Source organism: Myodes glareolus, chromosome 26 (genome assembly GCF_982192425.1).
Source record: "Myodes glareolus chromosome 26, mMyoGla1.1, whole genome shotgun sequence".
NCBI classification, from domain to species: Eukaryota; Metazoa; Chordata; class Mammalia; order Rodentia; family Cricetidae; genus Myodes; species Myodes glareolus.
The window spans coordinates 39,821,461-39,841,767 of record NC_142051.1 but is presented as its reverse complement, the minus strand read 5'-3'; the positions used below and the strand labels follow the sequence as shown (position 1 = coordinate 39,841,767).

The 20,307-nt window shown below is 44.3% G+C and overlaps 1 protein-coding gene across 5 annotated transcripts in view; it reads right to left on the bottom strand.

Moving 5' to 3' along the window:
* Positions 1–18,102, bottom strand: part of Nr1h4 (nuclear receptor subfamily 1 group H member 4) — a 71,612-nt gene extending 53,510 nt beyond the window's left edge. The window contains exons 1-2 of one of the 5 annotated variants that reach the window (XM_048418394.3): positions 17,872–18,102; positions 3,714–3,848 (exon numbers count right to left, since the gene is read on the bottom strand). In XM_048418394.3, the coding sequence (XP_048274351.3) occupies positions 3,714–3,780 (67 nt within the window). In that variant the 5' untranslated portion in view covers positions 3,781–3,848; positions 17,872–18,102. Of the gene's footprint in view, positions 1–3,713; positions 3,849–16,576; positions 16,742–17,070; positions 17,208–17,611; positions 17,631–17,871 lie in introns of those variants that run through there. The other 4 variants (XM_048418398.3, XM_048418397.3, XM_048418396.3 and 1 more) reach the window with 4 other exon arrangements.
* Between the last annotated feature and the right edge of the window lie 2,205 nt (positions 18,103–20,307).

Here is a 20,307-nt window from a genome sequence, read left to right as displayed (position 1 = left end):
AAAGTTCTTTATCTATTTACTTGGTCTTTCAAGTTCTGTGTGTTGTGAGGGGGTAGTTTCTAAAATTTACGAAAATAAAAGACAGATTTTAATTAATCTATCACCTCCTCCTCTGTGCACTGTGCTGAACTGCAGAAAGCCATGGACTTTGCCATCATTGCTTTTTATTGTGCACTAATTACATAAAACCTTGCCTTCTGTCAGCACGGATGCCCGTTTTAAGCCATCAAATTAATCTTTGACCGAGTTTCCGGCTTGTAGACTGTCCCAGGGGAAAGGAGATTTATCCCAGGGAGGTTTCCTTGTCTTTCCATTGCTGGGGATCTGCTTACCGGCGGGCTAGATTTCCATCTGGGGCTGACACGGTGCCAGAATGAGTTACAGGACCCTAGGGAGGTGGGTTCTTGCAATTCTATATCATGTCTGTCCCAGCTTTTTCTTCTTTCATCTGATGCTAGTGATATAGGTCTTTGGCCCAGCTCAACGTTGAGCTGTCTTCTAATACCACAGAGGGCAATTTGGCTTGCGTATAAGAATAGTCTGGAAGAGTAAGGCAGTTGGTGCCTCAGGACCTTCAGCTAATGACACCAGGTATTCAGTGTCCCAGTCCTTGATCCCCACTGTGAAATCCCACGATGGTCTCAGCTCACTCTGTTCATGGCTTACCTCACACACGTGTTCTCTCCTTCCCCCTCCCATGACATCTCCCCTCATGCCTAAGGTGCCACACACAGTCCTTCTTTGAGTCTCTATCCTTTGGAGACATGGGACTTTCCCCTTCATCTTAAGCAAAGCCTTTGGAGAGTGGAAGATGCTGGAAGCTGTCGTTATGAAGAAGTCATTAGCGCCTCCAGCTCCTGATACTATGTACTCACAGGAATTTGTTTTGAGGGGAGGTCACCTCACTCATACCTTAAGGCTGTTACTCTGCCCTCTATAATAACTTAAATATAAAATAACTAGCCACTTCTCTAGAGTTTCTACTGCCCTAAGTAAAAATGAAAAGACAAGACCTTTTCAAGTCCGTTCCTGACTTCAAGCTGTTGTGTTTGCTATTCCTTTCTTCTAGAATGTTCTTGATTCTTGGCTTCCAGTATTGAGTCACTTGTCAATTCTGCAGAAGCCTTCACTGGCCCTACCACTAAGGCAGCCCATCCCTCCAGTCACTATGGCGTCACCCTATTTTGCTAATAGTTAACCGTATTATTTCCTCATACTTAACACGGTATTATTTTTTAAATTTATTTATGGGCATGCTTATTGGGAGCCCATTCTCCACTAAGATCTTTCCTGTTTTATTTTTTGCTCTATTCCAATGTCCCGGGCATTGTCAGTGCTCAACATGTGAGCAGAAGAAGCGATAGCTAGTCTACGTTCTCATCATGAAAGTCCCTTGCTGCTGGGTTCTCAGTACACAGACAAACCACTGAGCAGAGTCTCCCTCCACGGTCAGTTGAACCCATAGGTCTCTTGGTCTCTGTGATAGCTTGAGACACCAGCGTGAGACACGAGGGTCTGTGAGCAAGGCATCCGTGTCTCACAGTCTTTGCACTGACACACTACAGCCTAAACTTGGGGAGGGGCCATTGTGTCTCTTAGTGCCTTCTGGACAAAAACAAACAAACCCAAGAAGCAGAACGAAGGACTCTGTTTTCTTCATTTTCACCATTCGCCCAAGTATGGAGAGTAGGGTATGACTGGGGCCCCAAACGGAACAGATTTAGAAGGAATACTCAGACCCTTCTCTAGAACTTAGGGAAGACAAACAAGAGAAGTCTCACATGGTTCCAGTTAGCATAGCAGCAGAGGGGCCAGACAGAGACCTGACTCCTGCCAAAACCAACAGCTGGGCATTGCAGCTCGTGTGCCTTGGGCTACGTAGTCCCAGGAATCAGGAAATGAGACTATAGTTTTCTTCTTTTGTTTTTGTCTTTGTTTTGTTTTGTTATGTTTCGAGGCAGGGTTTCTCTGTGTAGCTTTGGAGCCTGTCCTGGAACTCATTCTTGTAAACCAGGCTGACCTCGAACCCACAGAGATCCATCTGCCTGCCTGTGCCTCCCGAGTGCTGGGATTAGAGGTGTGTGCCACCACTGTCCGGTGAGGACATGCTCTATGATGAGAGCTAACAGAAAAATCAAGAGTGTTCTGTGATCATTTGCAGCTGCATCTAATCTGACGGCCCCTTTTCGGCTTTACTCTTTAAGGGTAACCTGGGGTATAAAACTGGACTAGTACAAGCAAAAATCTACATCTTCTCCCCGACCCCCCAGCGTGCAAGCTTGAACTCAACACGATTTGTTTTAATAATGTTAAGATTGAGGAATTTAGGGCAGGAAACGGCACATTTTTTTCTATAATAGTCATAAGTGGAATTTTCCTTCATCTATGATATATAGTCATAATCCTAATTATTCCGCGAATTGATTGGTGAAGAAAAAATAACAAGATATAGAAGGAAAATTTTCTAAGAAAATGTGGAGGAGTGGGCTAGAGCAAGTGACTAGCATGAAGGCACGATCTTTTCTTGCTGACATTGACCCACAGGGCAGGGGCCGACTGGGAGAAACCAGATCGAATGACATTGTGGACAAACCGCAAACCGACATTTCACAAAGAATTGTTGCTGCTGCGTGTGTTGTGAGATCAACATCTCCTTTCCCCTGCACTACGCCTCTTTTACTCTCCCTTTCTATTATTTATAAATAGATTGCTATTAATCCAGTATTCAACGGCTAATGGAGCATAACTCATGCCATTAAATGTTCTTATACTGGACACGGATAAGCAGATGTGTAAGTAGGCAATGCAAATGCTGCTGACGCCTTGGTTGGGAATGCACTAATTGTCTCCACCACACAGAAAATGACAATGGCTGGGAGGTAATAGAGCAACAATAAATAGCGACTATCTCCTAGGGATATCTGACACCAAATAAGGGATCATGACGGAGCATGCTAAACTTGGTAGGACTTCAAGTGTTTCCATTTTTTAGTAGTATACTCGATCTAGGCCTACATAGTGCTGGGTGGGAACTGGGAGCAATCTGGTCGCCGGGCAAGGTTAAGTACACAGAAATAATTGATTAAAAAAATAAAGTGGCAAAGGAGCTCCCCACCCCACCCAAAACTTGTCCTCATTTGACTCTTCGCTAATGCGCTCAACTGAACTCTTAATACTTGGATGTTTTTCATAAATGCATAAAATGGAGCAATAGATCATTTTATGGTGTCATCTAGTTACAGATCTACTTAAAATCACAGAGCACAGTTTGTCCTCAGCCGAGCTTAAATGACTAATTGTGACAGTGTGTCATGGCTCCTCTGGTTCTGGAGGGATGGTCGAAGGAACCTAGTAGGGCACTAGGTAAGTCCAGCCTTTAATAGGTATCATATTAAGTCATAAGCACCATGATTTCATTCTTTAAAGCCTGCTATAATAATACTAGAATTCACTCCAGATCAGGAAGTATCTTCTACTCCCCAGTCACTTAATTATCTGGTTGCATGGCCTTGGCAACTCACAAAGCCCTGGAGACTGAGTCCTCATCCATAAACCGAAGAGACCATTGAGTTCAGTGGATTCAAAGTCCAACCGGGTGGAAGAGTTCACATTTATTGAGTCCTTAAGAGAAGTGAGATCATTTTCTTGAAACCACTCCTGAGGCTTTCTTTACTTAGTTTCGACACCTAACTCAAACCGATCTGACGACTTACCGAATACATTTTCGGAAAGAGAAAACTCATCCATGGCCTGTAAATGAGAGTGCTCAATCAGATTCATTTTGGGTACCACTCAGCCTTTCCAGTTTGGGGATGCTCTTCTGTGATGGAGGTCGTCAAGTAAGAACCCTGAAAGGCAAATACAGAGAGACGGTTATGGTTGCGATATGGGGTCAGGAGTTGCTCAAGAGAAACAGGTAGGAAGCAAGCGGACACACATCTGTCCAGATAATTCCTCTATAGACATTTCTCTACAGCCTTCTTATTCATTTGTCACGATATTACGGTTAGACTTCACTTAAAAAAAAATCATGTCATATGCCTTTCAGAAGAGCTGTTTTCTAATTTAAAATACCATATGCTTTTTTAATTTAAATTTCAGTACTTTAGAGATTTAGACAGGACATGATAACAGTTGGCTATGTCTTTATTTATTTAGATTTTTCAAGACAGAGTTTCTCTATATAGGCCTGGCTATCCTGGAACTCACTCTCTAGACCAGGCTGGCCTGGAACTCAGAAATCCATCTCCCTCTGCCTCCCAAGTGCTGGGATAAAAGGCATGTGCCATCACTGTTTGGCTATACACACACACAAATTTAATGGCTTTAATCAAAAAAGGGATGATCTTTGATTTATTTCCTTAACTTGAATGGGAGTGTGTAAACACACAATAGTAGCTTCATGGCACTTCTTATTGTAATTTCTTTGACTATTTATGCATTATAAAAAGTCAAAATTTACAGATTGTTCCACTAGGAGAGGCTTGATTTCTTCCTGCTGGGGAAATTTTTGGGGGAACTTGCATTTTTCACTCTCTTGTCTATCTTGACTCTGCTCTGGACAAGGGTAACACCAAAATGCAAAGGAGGTAGATTAGAAAGAGAAAGGATGGAGCCTGGAGGGAGGATTCATCTGGCCAAAGTACTTCCAGCCCCTGCAGAGGCCCTGGGTACAGTTTCCAGCACCTACACAGGAGATAACAAGTGTCTGGACCTTCAGTTCCAGGGACTGGACACCCTCTTCTGCCTGCTGCAGACTCCAGGCATGCAAGCGTGCACAGACATGTGTGCAAGCAAAACACTCACACACATAAAGTTATTATTATTATTATTTTTAAAAAAGGAAAGAATGGCAAATCTCACCCAAATTTCTGGTTTCATTCTGAAGGGATTTCTGGAGTATCCAAGAGAAGCAGAATCCACATTGGGCTGTTTCTGTAGACCTGCCTGCCCTCCTCCCTCCCTCCCTCCCTCCCTCCCTCCCTCCCTCCCTCCCTCCCTCCCTCTCTCCCTCCCTTCCTCCTTCCCTCTTTCCCTCCCCTGCCCTCCCTCTCTTTCTTCCTTCCTCCCTTCCTTCCTTCTATTTCGTGCCTCCCTAGGGAATGAAAGGAAGTGTTTGCAATGAAAAGGTAAGTCCTCAGAGCTTCCCCCTCAGTCTGAGAATAATTTTCTAACCTTTTTATCCTGTCTCCACTGAGAAATACTTTTTCCTAAATATTTATATTTTCTACCCTGGAAGAGAATATTAGAGTTTTGTTAGACAAATATTTATTTCGTTAGAATGTCCCCAACTCTTCAGCCTCCGTGTCTTTCCCAGCTCCAAGAGAAGGAAGCTTCCAATCTGTCTGGCAAGGTGACCTACAGGAACCTCTTTGCTTTGCTCGCTCATTAGTTCACGCTGTCAACAAACATTTAGTGAGTGCTTTCCTCCACAGTATACCCTGAGCTGGATCTTCTGGGATAAAGGGATGAAGGCCGAAAAGCATCCCTGATCCATGATGTTGACCTTAATGAGAAACAGATATCTTTAAAGTGGCCACCCAACTCAGATGGTTGAACATTGTAATGAACATGGTTTACAGGAAGGCCCAAAATAACTTCCTTTAATCCATTTGGTGTCAAGAGACAGGGAGGTAGGTGGAGAGACACGGCTTTTTTTATTTGTTTGTTTCATTGATTGGTGGTTTGGCTGGTTGGTTTTTCAAGGGTTTCACTGTGCATGCCAAGCTGACTGGCCTTGAACTCACTAGGGAACATAGACTACCTTGAACTCACTAGGGAACATAGACTACCTTGAACTCACTAGGGAACATAGACTACCTTGAACTCACTGTGGAACACAGGACAGGCTAGATTTGAACTCATAGCCTCTAGACTACTGGAGTTACAGGTATGAACCCCCATACCTGGCAGAAGATATGATTTTAAGCGCTGTTTTTTAAAGATGAGCTCTCTTCGGTAGCTCACCTGAAGAGAAACCAACTGTGTCCACTGTGAGGATCCATACAATCTCAACCTATGAGATAAACCAAGGATATAGCCTTCCCAAACTCTAGAAAAACTCAACTCTCAAACCCCCGGTTGAAGAAGATAACTAACTTTTGGTTGATACCCCAATCTAAGTTAGAGGACACCAAGGGCCTTAACCTTCACCCCAAAGCAAAACCTAAGTCATCAGAGAAATGCAACATGGCCAATTTAGCGGCCTTCAGTTTGGGAGGCTTTTCTGAGCACAGGATAGGAGAGGAAGCTCTGACACATAAGGTTTGAGAAGCCTTGAAAGTCGGGGCAGACCCATCAACAGAATCCTACACAGCAGAAAGCCAATCACAACTCCCTCCCTCCGTGGTTTGAATGAGAAACGCCCGCCCACAGGCCTATGTGTTTGAATGATTGTTCCCCAGCTGGCGGAGTGATCTGGGGAATGTCCGACCCATTAGGAGGTTGAGCCTTGCTGGAGGAAGTACTGGGGGCAGGCTTTCAGAGTTTAGAGTTTAAAGCATCGTCCACTTCCAGTTCACTCTCTCTGTTTACTCCCATGGTTGGCAATGCGCTCTCTCCTGCACCAGCCCGCTGCTCCTGCGCTTGGCTTGATGCCATGCCTCCCCTGCTCTGCTCTCCCGCTCCCCCTGCCCCCCATGCCTCCTCTGCTCCAGCGCCAGATGCAGTGCATCCCCTGCTCTAGCCCTTGACGTTAAGCCCCCCCCCTCCAGCCTCTCCCCCACACCATGCCTCCCCGCTATCAAGGACTCTCCCGATACTGTAAGCCGGAATAAACTCCTTCTTCCATTACTTGTTTTTAGTCTTGGTATTTTACGACAGCAACAGAAAAGGAGCGAACACAGCTCTCATCCTCATACAACTACCACATCGCATAGTGGACCTCTGAAGCCATGAGGGCCCAGGAGCTTTCTGGGTAAGCTGAGAATTAGGAACAGCACTGTAGCCCGTGCAGCAATGCCCAGTGGTGCAATCGCGACTTCTGGGTAAGTGATGAGAGACCTCACCTCCCCAAAATCTTACTGGAAGGTGAAGCCAGAGCAGACTTGGTTATGCATATGAAGAGACACGAGCTTCTCTGACTGAGAAGACAGGCTTTGAGAGGGAGCTGGAGGCCCCAGAGAAATCAGCCTGGAAATGCTGAACCCAATACAGAAATCTCATTTGTACTTGAAAGCCAGTTTAGAACTAGAGAAATTCCATCTTAACTATGCTGGCTATGAGTTGTGTAAATACACATCCGATATACATATACAAAACACAGACGGAAGTCATGTTCCTCGAATGTACACATATATGTGTCTATAGACTGTTTATTGCCCCCCCTCCCCCCCTCCGCCAATTCAACCAATGGGTATTTTGGAGTTTCTCCTGTCTCTAGAAGAACATATCCCACAATGCTAAGAGCTGCTAATTGTTCCTAATTGTCAACCCAAATGCGCACACGTGAAGTTGGCTCTGACGTTAGGTTTCTCCCTGTATTCCTCTTCTCTGACTTCCACAGTTTGGTTTAATTTAGTTAGCGTCAAATTCGCATTATGTTCCCCAATCTGGTCCTGAACTTCTGAGCCTCAAGGATCCTCCTGACTAGTGTGGCTAGTACCACAGACAAGCCACTGTCCATGTCAGCTACTGTTTTGAACATTGCGTGTTGTTCACGAGGCTAAAGACATACTTCCACGGTCTAGTCCACCTCTCCAGTGTTTTGTAGATGCTCTCTTCTCCCTTGGGGTTCCGAGGCATTCCACTGTGTCTTAAATTCAAGTGACAGGCACAAAAACGTCCCTGAAGAAATGTTGGCTCACTTAAACTATTTGTGTTCATTATTTTTCTTGCATGGTTTTGCCAAATTCCATTATATCTGGCGTGTTCCCTTGGGAATTGGCATGAAGATCACATTCTCCTATTATCGCAAGCCTTTGGATGTAATTTATCACTGGGTCACCCAAACAAAAGCTCAATTCCTCTAAGACTCCGTCACTTGGGTGATTAAGGCTCACTAGAAGCCCACAGTGTTGGTATCCCTGACCAGCTAATAAGAGGGCTGTCTAGTCCCAAATAGTCAACAGGGTTCACTCAAACCTATTTTACTGGGCTCACTGAACCCTAAAGGGGCTTTCAGAAAGGAAACTCTTTAATTTTGGAAATCATGTAAGTGTATGACGTTTTAACTTGTTTCGTGTAGCTGTAGCAAAATACCTGTGTCTGAATCACCTACAAAATAAAAATATGACGGATTTGGTTCCGATAATGGTGCCTGGAGAATGAGGCTAATAACCTAGCAAGGGCACCCTGCCGCATCATAGTGTAGTTGAGAGATGGAAAGATAAACTACCGTATGTAGAAGGGGTCGCTAAATTGTGACTTTCTGCACATATCAACAAAGATGAATTTATTTTAATTTCTAGAGACTTTAAGATTTTAAAACTTGAAATTTTTCTGTGTTGAATATTTAAGGTTAGGAATTGCTCGTGCTTGCTTGGGCACGTGGCCTTGGAGTCGCATTTCCACGCATAGGAAGCTCCTCCTCTGTGTTAAAGGGCGTAAGTCGAGAAAGCAGTCTGCCATACAAGAATGAAGACAGACGCAGCAGGCATCAGCCACAGGCAGGTGACACCGCGCAGCCCCGAGAGAGCAGACGTACTAGACACACAGTTGTCTTACACAAATAATAAATTAAGCAACTATAGACCGAGAGCCTAAGAAGTTTCTGAAGTCGGCAATAAACGCCTAGATAGCAGAACGCCACCATTTCCATCTTACGTGCTTCTTTACAAAGACATGGGTAGATAAAGAATTAACATAGACAGAGAAGATCACCTCAGCTCTGCACACCCACTCACGGGCTTCGTCCTCAGTTTCCCCGCTCCTCACTCTTGCCCCCGGGATGGTGTGAGTGCAGAAGGGATGGGCCAACTCCCTTGATGGGTTAGCTTGGTCATTCTCAATGAATAATTTTGCTAGCTTAGTATGTGGACTGTTTTTCCTGAAAACCTTTCTGCGAATGCCCTCCTACACACACTCAGAGGTCTGTTTCCATGGCGATTGTCCCTGCTCTTGGTTGACAATAACCACCAGCCACCTTTCTCCTCACAATTTCTGTGCCATTGCCCATTCTCAACAAGCAATACTTTCTGATCCTCTAGGCGACAAATCATTTCTTAGTTAATTAAAATACATTTCTCTGATTGATAATAAGGTTTTTTAACAAGATTTTTTTTTTAGTACCTTCATTGGTAATAGTTTTTCCTTTTGTCTTTGCCAGTTTTCTGCTGAGGTATTCATCTTTTTTTTTTGTTGACGTAGAAGAGTTCTTTTTTTGTTGGCTATATTCACATTTGGGTATGTTTATTACATGACTTTTAACTGATCTTTACCCCCAACGTTTTCTATTCAGTGTAGTTAAGCATATTTACTTTAAAGCTGATTTTTTTTTTTACTGCCTGCTATTTTTAGTTTATGTTACAGGATAGACTTTCTCTGAATTGCCTGCTGAGAATGTCTTTCCTTCATCGTTGTCTTATAATCTGTCCTTTTGACCTTGACTTTAATTCTCTGTTGACTGTTTGGTTACATTTTTTAGCCAATATCTTTCCCATTGTTTTAAAATATTTCCTAAAATATTCCATCAAATTGTTCCCTATCATAAATTATATCACACTATACTTTAATTATATATATATATATATACATATATGTATTATTCTTTGAGAAGCTCATACATGTATACAATCTATTTTTATCTCATTAACTCCACTGTCTCCCACCAACACCACCCTCAAGGCCCACCAGCCTGTCTCCCTCTCAACTTCAAGTCTCCTTTTTATTGTTATTATCAATCTCCCCGAGTCCAGTTTGTGCTGAACATATGCTAATGGATGTGGAGCTATCCAATGGGTCATTGGTAGCCAGCCAACCAGTGGTCACATCCCCAGAAAAAAAAAAAGACCCCTGCTTCAGCGGCCATCAGCCTCCAATAGCTCTTCTGCTAGGGGAGATGCTGTGGGGACTCCCCAGTCCATGCTGGACTTTTGATGGCCTTGATCTGGTGCTGTTGTTGTACAGGCTGTGGATGATGTATGCCTGTTCAGAAGATGGCATTTCACAGCTCTCCTGCATCTTATGACTTTCACATTCTTTCCGCCCCCTCTTCTAGTGTTTTCTGAGGCTTGGGTGAGAGAAGGTTCATAGAGACCCACCTACAGCTGAGCAAATGGCTCACCTGGCTACTGAGTGCTACTTATATGGTGTATTACTTTGTTTGTTTGTTTGTTTGTTTGTTTTTTGAGACAGGGTTTTTCTGTAGCTCTGGAGTCGGTCCTGGAACTAGCTCTTGTAGACCAGGTTGGCCTCAAACTCACAGAGATCCACCTGCCTCTGCCTCCCGAGAGCTGGGATTAAAGTCATGTGTGACTGCCACCCGACTGGCATATTAGTTTTTTAAAAGGTTTCTTTGGGCATTTGAGATGGAACTACATTTATTTAGAGAAGAGTATTTATGGGGTTTTCTTTGGGGGTAGGGGATAATATTTGGGTAGTACTTTTGTGGGGCATTGGTATGTCTCCATTTACTCAAATGTTCTCTTACAATTCAATCTTATAGTTTTATTTTCATCTGTCTCCCAACTGACCAATGGATGCTTCCCAAGTCAATTTTCTTCCTTTCTTTTTGGCGTATGATTAATAATTTAACTTCACTTACTTTATCTTCATTATTTTGCCAGATTACAAACCAAACTAAATTTAAAAAAATTAATCTTCCTAAAAAAAATTGAAGGCAGGAGTCAGCTTGTATATTCTCAGCAGCCCCTTCAGCACGAGCAGGGGAATACATTGTATCACACTTACTTTTTCCGTTACTGTCCTAAGATACCACAACCAGAAGCAACTTAAGAAGAAAGTTTATTCGGCTTACAGTTTCAGAGGCTTAGAGTCCAAAAGGCAGGGAAGGCGCAAGAAACAGAAACTCACTGGTGACATTTCCATGGCACACAGGAAGCAGGCAGAGCCAGAAGGAAGTGTGATAAGGACATAAACCCTCAACTCTCTCCCCGTGATGAACTGCCTCCAGCAAGCCTGTGTTCCCTAAAGGTTCCATTCCCTCCCCAGACAGCAACACTGAGGACAAAGTGTTTAAATCCACGAGCCCATGGGCGACCTTCCTCTTTCAAACCGCCACTTGTGCACACAGAAGCGACAGCTGTGTTCTTGCAGAACAGAATATGAGGAGAGTGGGTTACGGTACCAGTTCTGAGTTCTTACAGCTTCCTCTGTGGCCGGGAACTGGTCACTCTCCACTTCTCCTCAAGCTACTGCTGCATAGAGTTTTAGAACCTGAATGTCAGGGCTGCTGCAAAGATTACCGAGTCAACCTTCCCTAGACTTTAACACCTAGGCATGGGGTGACATGAACAATAATGTTCATCATACGCCAAAAGTCAGGAACAGCATCGTCGTCCATCCCCACGAGAATGGGTATGATAAATAAACCTTATATGGACACTGTGTGGTAATTAAAATTACTATAAAATCAACAAAACATTACAAAGCAAACCAGGACTCCATGTGTTCATGCAGATAAGTGAAAACCATCATACCAAGCAGAGGAATCAGGTTGAAGGATAATATGTATGATCTAATGTCATTTACAGATGTTTAAAGATTTGCAAAGCACATGGAATTATCACTCCACTGCTCAGAAAGCTAAGACTTGAAAGCCAGGGGCCCGCTTTGCCCTTTAGTCTTCAGCTGCTGTAGAGCCACAGCGGCCGAGCTGGATAGTTGCAAAACAGTGCACATGCTCTGCAAAGCCTGAGCTACTCGCTTGCTCTCTGCCTTTCATAGAGGAGTCGGCAATCCCTGCTCTCATTATATATACACAGAGAAGCAATGGCTCCATCGCCCAGAAGGCGAGCCAGTTGAGTGCACAGAGCATTTCGACGGCATCTTTAATGCTGTCCTTACCCTGGGTGACAGATACAGGGGAGTTAATGATATTAGTCTGTTATTGGCAGGCTAAAGGTATTTCATATGAAAAGATTGGGTGAGCTTATATATGCACTATGCACAATTATACATCCAGATATATATATGTGATGAAAATGACTGAATAAATTCTAATGATATAATATAGAAAGCTTTCTCAACTGCAGAAATATGGAAACTCATGTAGAGCTCCACTCCGACCCTCCTAAAGACTTAGAGAGAGTGTAATTCTTTCCTGTGAAATATTTTGACAGACATAACTAATCATTGAGGATATGCTGGTTATTTTGAGTGATACAGTGAAATATATGTTTAAGAAGAATACTCTGAGGGCTGGAGAGATGGCAGCAGAAGACACAATAATACACAAGTAAGCAATGGTGATCATAATAAAATAAAGGAGATCAATATAAAGGGGTATAGGTGGATACCAGAGAAGAGTTCTCTAAAATGTGGGTCTGTAAACCAAACACAGATGTCTGGGAAGGGCAGGGAACAAGCTGCCCAGAGGAGAACCAAGGCCACGGAAAGCATCGAGCAAGAGCTACAGGCCTGTGTTTGGAGTGTCGGAAGAAGACAGCCAGTCCAGGTGTGTGGAGATGAGCCATTCAAAGAAGGACTCTACGAGATAAGACCCAAGCAGGCAGCGCCCCTATGGCCGAGGAAAAGAAAGAAGAGAGAAAGAGAAAAAGAGAGAAAAGAAAAGGCATTTTGGTCATTAGAGTGGGGGATGGCATGTTGGGTATGGATATCGAACTCTGTGTTCAGAGCAGCTGTTATAGCTCAGAGCAGTGGAAGAATGGCCAGAGAAGAAGCTGTTTCAGAGAAATCAGTTACTGCTTTAGAGATGAAAACAGAGATTTATATCTATTATTATCCTTGGAAATCAGCTTCAGATGGGTTTGACTTCAAACTGTATCAAAACTATTTGACAGAATAATGGGACGTTACATTACTATCTTTATTACATTGGGGATTAAGGACTAATTCACTAAGATACAAGTAGGAAAATAATAACTTTGGAGGCATTAACATGCTGTACTGAAGTCAAAACACTATAAACAAAACTAAATGTCTAAAACAGAAAGATGGCCTTTTTTAACACAAATAGCACCCAAACCATTAGAACAAACAATATTCAAATAATTCTTATAAATAAAATCAGAAAAGATAAACAACCCAAGGCAGAAATTGGCAAAGAAAATGAAAAGGAATTGACCATAGTGGAGACACAAGTGACCAAGAAACATGCGTGTGTGCACACGCACAAACACACACACAGACACACAACCAAACTAATTAGCTATTAGAAAAATTAAAAATTGGTATAACTAGGTATTGTTTAACTTATCAGGTTGTCTAAGTAATTAAGTTTGTTAAGTATTCCAAGATGAGAAAAGCACTCTGAATAGGTATTCTCACACACCTCTGATGGGGATATGATGTCTAGTCTCTTGGGAGGGTTCTTTAGCAGTGTGCACTTGACCAAGATGCAGTTCTAGTACACAGGCACTCTCCCTAAAGACACCGGAACCCATGATACAAAGATTCCCATTGCAATGCAGAAAGCACATTGGAAAATGGTGGAAAGTGGAAGCTGCCTGCGAGTCTATGGGAAGTGAAATGGACAAACACCCTGTGCCCAGTCACTTCCATCTTACGGTAAAGAATGGTTAAGAAGTTTGAGGTTGTATCGCAGGCCTCCTCAGTGAAAGAGAGAAGTAACGGCAAATAGGTTTGGGGAAGGTCATGAGAGATCCTAGATATAGTTACACTGTTACAATGTTCTCTAAAAACTGAATTCACTTTTTGATAGGAGAAGTTTTAGGTTCAAAGAAAATTTTTTCTTTGGTACAGAAAGTTCTCAGCTATTCTCTACCTCCAAATAGGCACAGACAATCCTCTCCCTTCTATATTCTCTACCAGAGCGGTACATACTTCATGAACCTGTGTTCATGAACGAATGAACCTATGTTGACATGTCATTTTCTGGCAAATATTGTAGTTTGCCTTAAGGCTCACACTTGGTGTTAAATATCCTACAGATTAAACATTCTTTGTAAAGTGTACATATTTTAAATATGGTCTCAAAGGACACCTGGCTTCTAGCACCCTAACCATGGTCTCAGATTCAGAACTGAAAACCCTAAGGAATAAGAGGTTTCCAAACAAGTACGTTAGGAAGATGTTGCTATGTCCAGCCCTGCACAACAGTCGGGTTTTGCTTCTCCAGGTCTTGGTGTCTATGCTGAGAGTTTCCACAGCTCTCAGGAAACTGACAGTTGCTTGTTTTCTAGTCCATGCAGGACAATCTCGGCCCCAAAGAGTGGGGCATCCTCTGGTCGGTGACATTCCTCCTCAGGGCTATTCTCTCCGTGAACAAATGAATTACTGACCATACCGTCCAGATAACCGTGTCAAATATATCTCCAAGTCTTCCAAATGCTGAGCTAAGGTGGTTCTCTTTCCTTTGAATTGGTGACATTAACTAAAATGAAAGAGATTTGGGTGGGTGAGATGGTTCAGAGGCTAAAGACCATGTTGTGTTGGTCTGGCCGCCTGAATCAAATCCCTGCAAACCATATAAAGGTGGCAGAGGAGAGCCAGCTCCACAAAATTGCCCTCTGACCTCCATGCAGGTACCATGGCCCATATGCCTCACCCCACTGCGTGTAAATTTTTAAAACTTTTAGTGTAAAAGACTCAAGTTACCCCCATGTTCACTGAGACTAGACGTTCATCTCAACCCACTTTAAACGGGAGGGGGGATTTTCAACGTTATATTAGGACTTCATCTGTAAACAAAAATCAATAGGGTTCATTTTCTAAGTGCACATCTTACTTTGAACAGGACCCTGTTATAATTCTTAAGGATAGAAGATAACTGTGTTATCTTTGTTACACTTTGTACTATATTAATGTCATAATGACACAAATATATGAAGTGGAGAGAGAGTTTTTAAAAAAAAAACACATATTTCTTTATGAGCAAAATTGGAAAGGGCAGAAATAACTTAAAGTGGAGAGCCAAGGGGTTAGGCTTGGAGAGAGAGGGAAGGGAGAGGAGGGAGAGAGGGAGCGAGGGAGGGAGACAGAGAGAGATATTTTCGGGTAATGGTGGTTGTGCCATTATGCAACTTAGAATTCAGAACACTCGCGGGGCAAGGGTGACACACTCCTCTAATCTCAGCACTCGGGAGGTAAAGGCAGGCAGATCTCTGTGAGTTTGAGTGAGCTAGTTCCGGGACAAGCTCCAAAGCTACAGAGACAACCTGTCTGGGGAGGGGAGAGAACTCAGAACATTCATGTCATGTTGCTCTTTAGCTCCAACTCTGCTGGCAGAAAAATACATGGACAATAAGAAATAGCCAGGGGGCATATCTTACTGATAAGGTGCGTTCAGAGGGTACACAAGGTCCTGGGTTCAAATCCTTGCCCTACCACCACTCCCCAATACTGGGAGAAGCTTGTTCTTTTACTTCATGAATCAATCCGTGTCACCAGAACTAAAGGGGAAAAGAGGCCGGAGGCAAAGTGGAGAAAGCTTGACCCATCAAGAAAATAATCTTGGGGCTGGAGAGATGGCTCAGTGGTTAAGAGCACTGACTACTCTTCCAGAGGACCCAGGTTCAATTCCCAGCACCCACATGGCAGCTCACAACTGTCTGAAGATCCAGTTCAAGGGGATCTGACACCTTCACACCAATGCACATAAAAATAAAGTTAAATAAACCATAAAAATATTTTTAAAAAAGAAAGAAAATAACCTTATTTTCTTCCTTTTAACCGAGGAAAAAAAGTTAGGACTCTATCATATCAAGATAAGCCTTGCTGCAGCATCTGTCACCCGCCACATCCTCTGCGAATCCCAGAGCTCGGACACCTTTCAGAATATCCCTAAATCACAGGACGCCTTTCAGAGTGTCCCTAAATCACAGCCCCAAGCTGCAATCATTCCAGGTTTTAATTAAGATGCTGATAACTGAAGTGTCCAATCAGCTCTTGCGGCCTGCGGGTGACTGCGCACAGTGCTGCACTTTCCCCTTCCTCTGCTGATAGCGCAGTCACTGGAGAATGCCCCGTGCGTGAGGGTTTAGGAATCCTCAAACATATTTGTGGGTTTTAACAACCGGCCCTGTCAAACCCAAACGGCTGCCAGCTGTCCCCGTCAGGTTTTTCCCAGGCCCGCAGCAAGACCAGGGGAGCAAAGACCGAGCGACGCTCCAGTTCTAACGCTACTTTAATTCAAACGCTACTCTTCTTAGCCGTCTGTCCTTGGAGGGGTTACTCATCCTTTTTTGAGTCTTGTTTCCCGGATCTATAAAATGGGCACTCACAAGACTTCCACACCACACAGGGCTCTTGTGAGAAGGAAAAGGGCTATTTAGGTGAGGCCTGGGACTTTTAGCAGACATGGTCTTAAAGTTAGCTTCATTGCCTCCCCTCCCCCCCTCGCTCGCGCGCGCTCTTCTCTCTCTCTCTCTTTCTCTCTCTCTCTCTCTCTCTCTCTCTCTCTCTCTCTCTCTCTCTCTCTCACACACACACACACACACACACACACACTTTTCCTGACAGGGTCCTCAGGCCTCACCAGTCACTGTGTGTTCCATACACTTTGCTCTGATCTTGGAGTCAAGCCAAGGATGGTCTCATGTTCCCCCTCCCTCTGCAGGAGAACTGTGAGCCGTGGGACCCTGCTAGAGGTACTGCAACAGAGTTTCTGGACAACCGAGCTCTGTCCTGCCCAGAGCTTCAGCTATGAGCTGGGAGTTCCATCAGTCATATTGCAACACTGTCAGCAAAACAGAAGGGTCCAGGGTGCAATCGGCACAGGTCCAGCCTTTGGTAGGGGGAAGGCATCACGTGACTCAAAGATGAAAGTATGTATCGCTTTTTAGAAAATCAAAGCCAGGAACACAATGGCAGCAGCCCAGCTATCTGTTCCTGCCTCTCACGCCCATTTTTAAGGGAAAAGAACACACACACACACACACACACACACACACACACGCCACTTTATTAAGGTGTGGCTGACATAAAATGATGTAAAATCATCACCATAATCTATGCCATAAACCTTCTCACCATCCCCTAAGGTCTCTTCCTCATTGTCTTCTTAATCGCATGAACGTAAGGATCCCCGTGCCACACTGCAGCCGTGGGCCTAAGCGAGCTCCCAGGACAGCGTTGGAGCTCTTCAGAACACAGGCCTGAGCTGCTCCGACGAGCCGTCTGTTATCCCCCTGCCCCTCCTTTCTCAATCAAAGTCCAATTAGGAGGACTTCTCTGAGCGCCTCAGCCTGTGTCGCTATGCCAGGGAGCAGACAAGTGGGTCTTATCTAAAATCCAGGGGTGCTTTAATAATGAAGTTCTTCATCATGTTTTTTTTTCTATGTTTTTAATATTTCTATCTGATATCAGTATTAGAAATGGGAGGCGGTAGAGGGGGGTGAAGTTTAACGAGAAAACTCTCCGAAGATATTCATCTAAGGAGAATACTCCTGCTACTGAAGTCTAGACTCGGGGTTCACCTGACAATACCCCCCAAAAGGCAAATCACCAAAAAGCAACACCACACAGGTCAGATTTTCTGTGGAACTAGACATGAACCATTTTGGAAACTTACCATCTACAGCGCTGTCCTCGGGGAGACCAGAACGTGGAAAGTTTATCACTTTACAGTATTGTTCAGTAAGAAAGAAGCCTCGGCTTTCCTCTTTAGGGGTGCTTTCTCTTCTGGCGCTTCAGCACCCTGACATCAAACCCCGTGAACCCTAGAGTTTTGTTGACCAAAACCCCAGGTATCTGAGAGAAGCCTGTAAGCCATGCTCTTTCTCCGCTCCCTTGAGACACACACTCCCACTTCTGATAGGACTAGGTACTTACTTGGGTTGTCTTGGATCAGAGATGTCCAAGGCCCCAGGAGGGTTCAGAGCTCAGTCTTCCTTTCCAAAGCCCAGCAATCTCACTGCAGATGCTCGGAACTCAGTTCTGCTCTTGAGGGAGATAAGAAGACAGTGGGGTGGGTCGGAAGAGGAGAGACGGGAGTAAAAGCCCCAGTGACCACAGGCGGCCTTCCGGCATAAGCTGCAGCATCTCTCCCTTGGCTCCGGGCCTCGTGGACCCAGATTAGTCATTAACAGTCCTCCGCTGCTAAACGATATAAACACAGAGAGGAACCTCAGAGAGCCTCGAAATGCCCGGCACAGTCCAGAGATAGGAGCCCCACAGGTCACCTTTCCCAACAGTCTGCTGCTGGCTGCTTTCTCAGGGTCTGAGGAGCCTAGATTTCTGCCATATCCCCTCCCTCACTTGGCAGTTTCTTTTCATGGTCCTGCTGCTTCCCAGAAATGAAAACTAGAAAGGATGAGCCTTCTTGAGCCTTCTCCTCCCAGGGTTCCCACACCAAGCTGTAAGAGACTCCTTCTGATTCAGACTTTGGAATGCTGCCTCTTCCAAGCTACCCTGCTCCTCTGCTAGGTTGGTCGGGCCTACCACAGCTTCCTTTCTGAAGAACCACGGGAACCCACCGCTACCTTTTCTCTCATCTTTTTGGGTCTCCGTTTGCAATGAAAATGAGCTTTGTTCGGAAGCTCACACTCATTTAGCTTCGGGAGTGAGCGTGACACTTGGCTTTTCTGAGATTTGGTTTCATCATCTGCGAACTCGTGAGAAACTGACGGCTGTGAGGCCAATCAATTGGTGCAGCAGTTAAAAGGTTTGCCGTGTGCCTAGCACACAGCTGCTTCTCAATCACTTGAAACCATTATTTTTTCTCTTCTTTTTTCCTTAAAAAACTGCATTCTCTATCTACTCTGTGCCCAGCAACATACTAGATGTCCTAATCAGAACTCCCAGGTGGGGTCTCATCGCCTGAAAAGTAAGCATAAAATGTCAGACATCTGGGAACCCCTTGACCTCCAGTCGTTCCTAATCTGGACTTTCTCATATCTTGTGTCTCAGGGATCCCAACTTCTGCTCTCTGACATTGTGCTTCTGTCTCCACATGTCCAACCAAGCTTTTCCCAGATAATCTTTCAATTACCTCTTTTCCTAGCCACAGATTGTCTCGCCCCATTCTTCATCCGCTCCTACCCGGTCCACCGAACCCCCCTGGCCCGAATGCTTCCAGTCTTATTTGTGCTTTGTATTTCCACTCGATTCTTCTACAGAAGCAAAACTCCAAGAAGGCAGACATGGTGGCAGACGGTGGCTCCCGAGCTTTGCTCTGCCCTGATGTCTCCCAGGGAAGTATGGCACCACCGTGCGTAATGTAAACAATGAACAAGCTGAGAAACTAACTTCAAAGTGGATGGCTTCGTGTGTGTGTGTGTGTGTGTGTGTGTGTGTGTGTGTGTGTGTGTGCGTGTGTGTACTTGTGTCTATGTGTGCAGATACTTATGTCTCTGTGTGTGTATACTTGTATGTCTGTTTCTGTATGTGTGTGTTTGTGTGTGTGTCCTGGTGTGAAGTCTGTTCAAATCTATGAGAAATGTTACATTAAGCTTCTCTTTTGCACACCAATTCCCCTCCCCCACTTAGGCGTCTTCCTAGTACCCTAAAGCACACCCTTCTGACTCTGTCAAGTATCCTGTGTTTGGAGAAGCCTTGTGCTAACACTTTCTGAGCTCATCTGCTCTGACCTGCCCCCAGCAACTCCAAGCCCAGATCTTTTTGGTGGGGAAAAGAAAAAAAAACCAAAACCCTGCTTTGTGATTTTGTTCTCTAGCATTAGTTCTGACGGTTGAAGATGTGTATCGACCACTTGGGTTTAACTCCTAGCTCTGCCATTTATGGGTTGGGCGACCTTAAGCCTTAGGCTTTAACTTAACAGCTCTTGGTCTCAGTTTCTCATTGGTAAGAGGGAGATGTCCTTCCTATGTTCCATGGAGGGATTTTAAAGAGTAAAGAGATGATTGTGTGCAGGGTGCCCGTGTCACGGGGTTCCTCTGTCATAAGAAGGGTCTGTGCAAGGAGAAGATTGCTAGAATTTTCTCTGGAAGCTTGCCCGACGGGACCACGTGCTCCCTAAGTACAGAGGGGCTACTCCTTCTTTGGATCATTGGTTCTGTACAACATAGCTCTGGCCATTAAATAAATGGTTTCTCAAAAAAATTCAACAACTGTGTTTCAACTTCACACCACTAAATTAACCTACCAGAAAAACCTTTTAAACTTATTTTCAAAATATATATACCAAGCCTAATAGCTTTTCACCACCTCTGCTGCCATCCCTCCGGTCTGAGCCTGGCTGCTTTCTCCTGGATCCACACCGTAGGCTCCCAGACGCTCTCTCTCTTTCTGCATTCTCTGCCACTCATT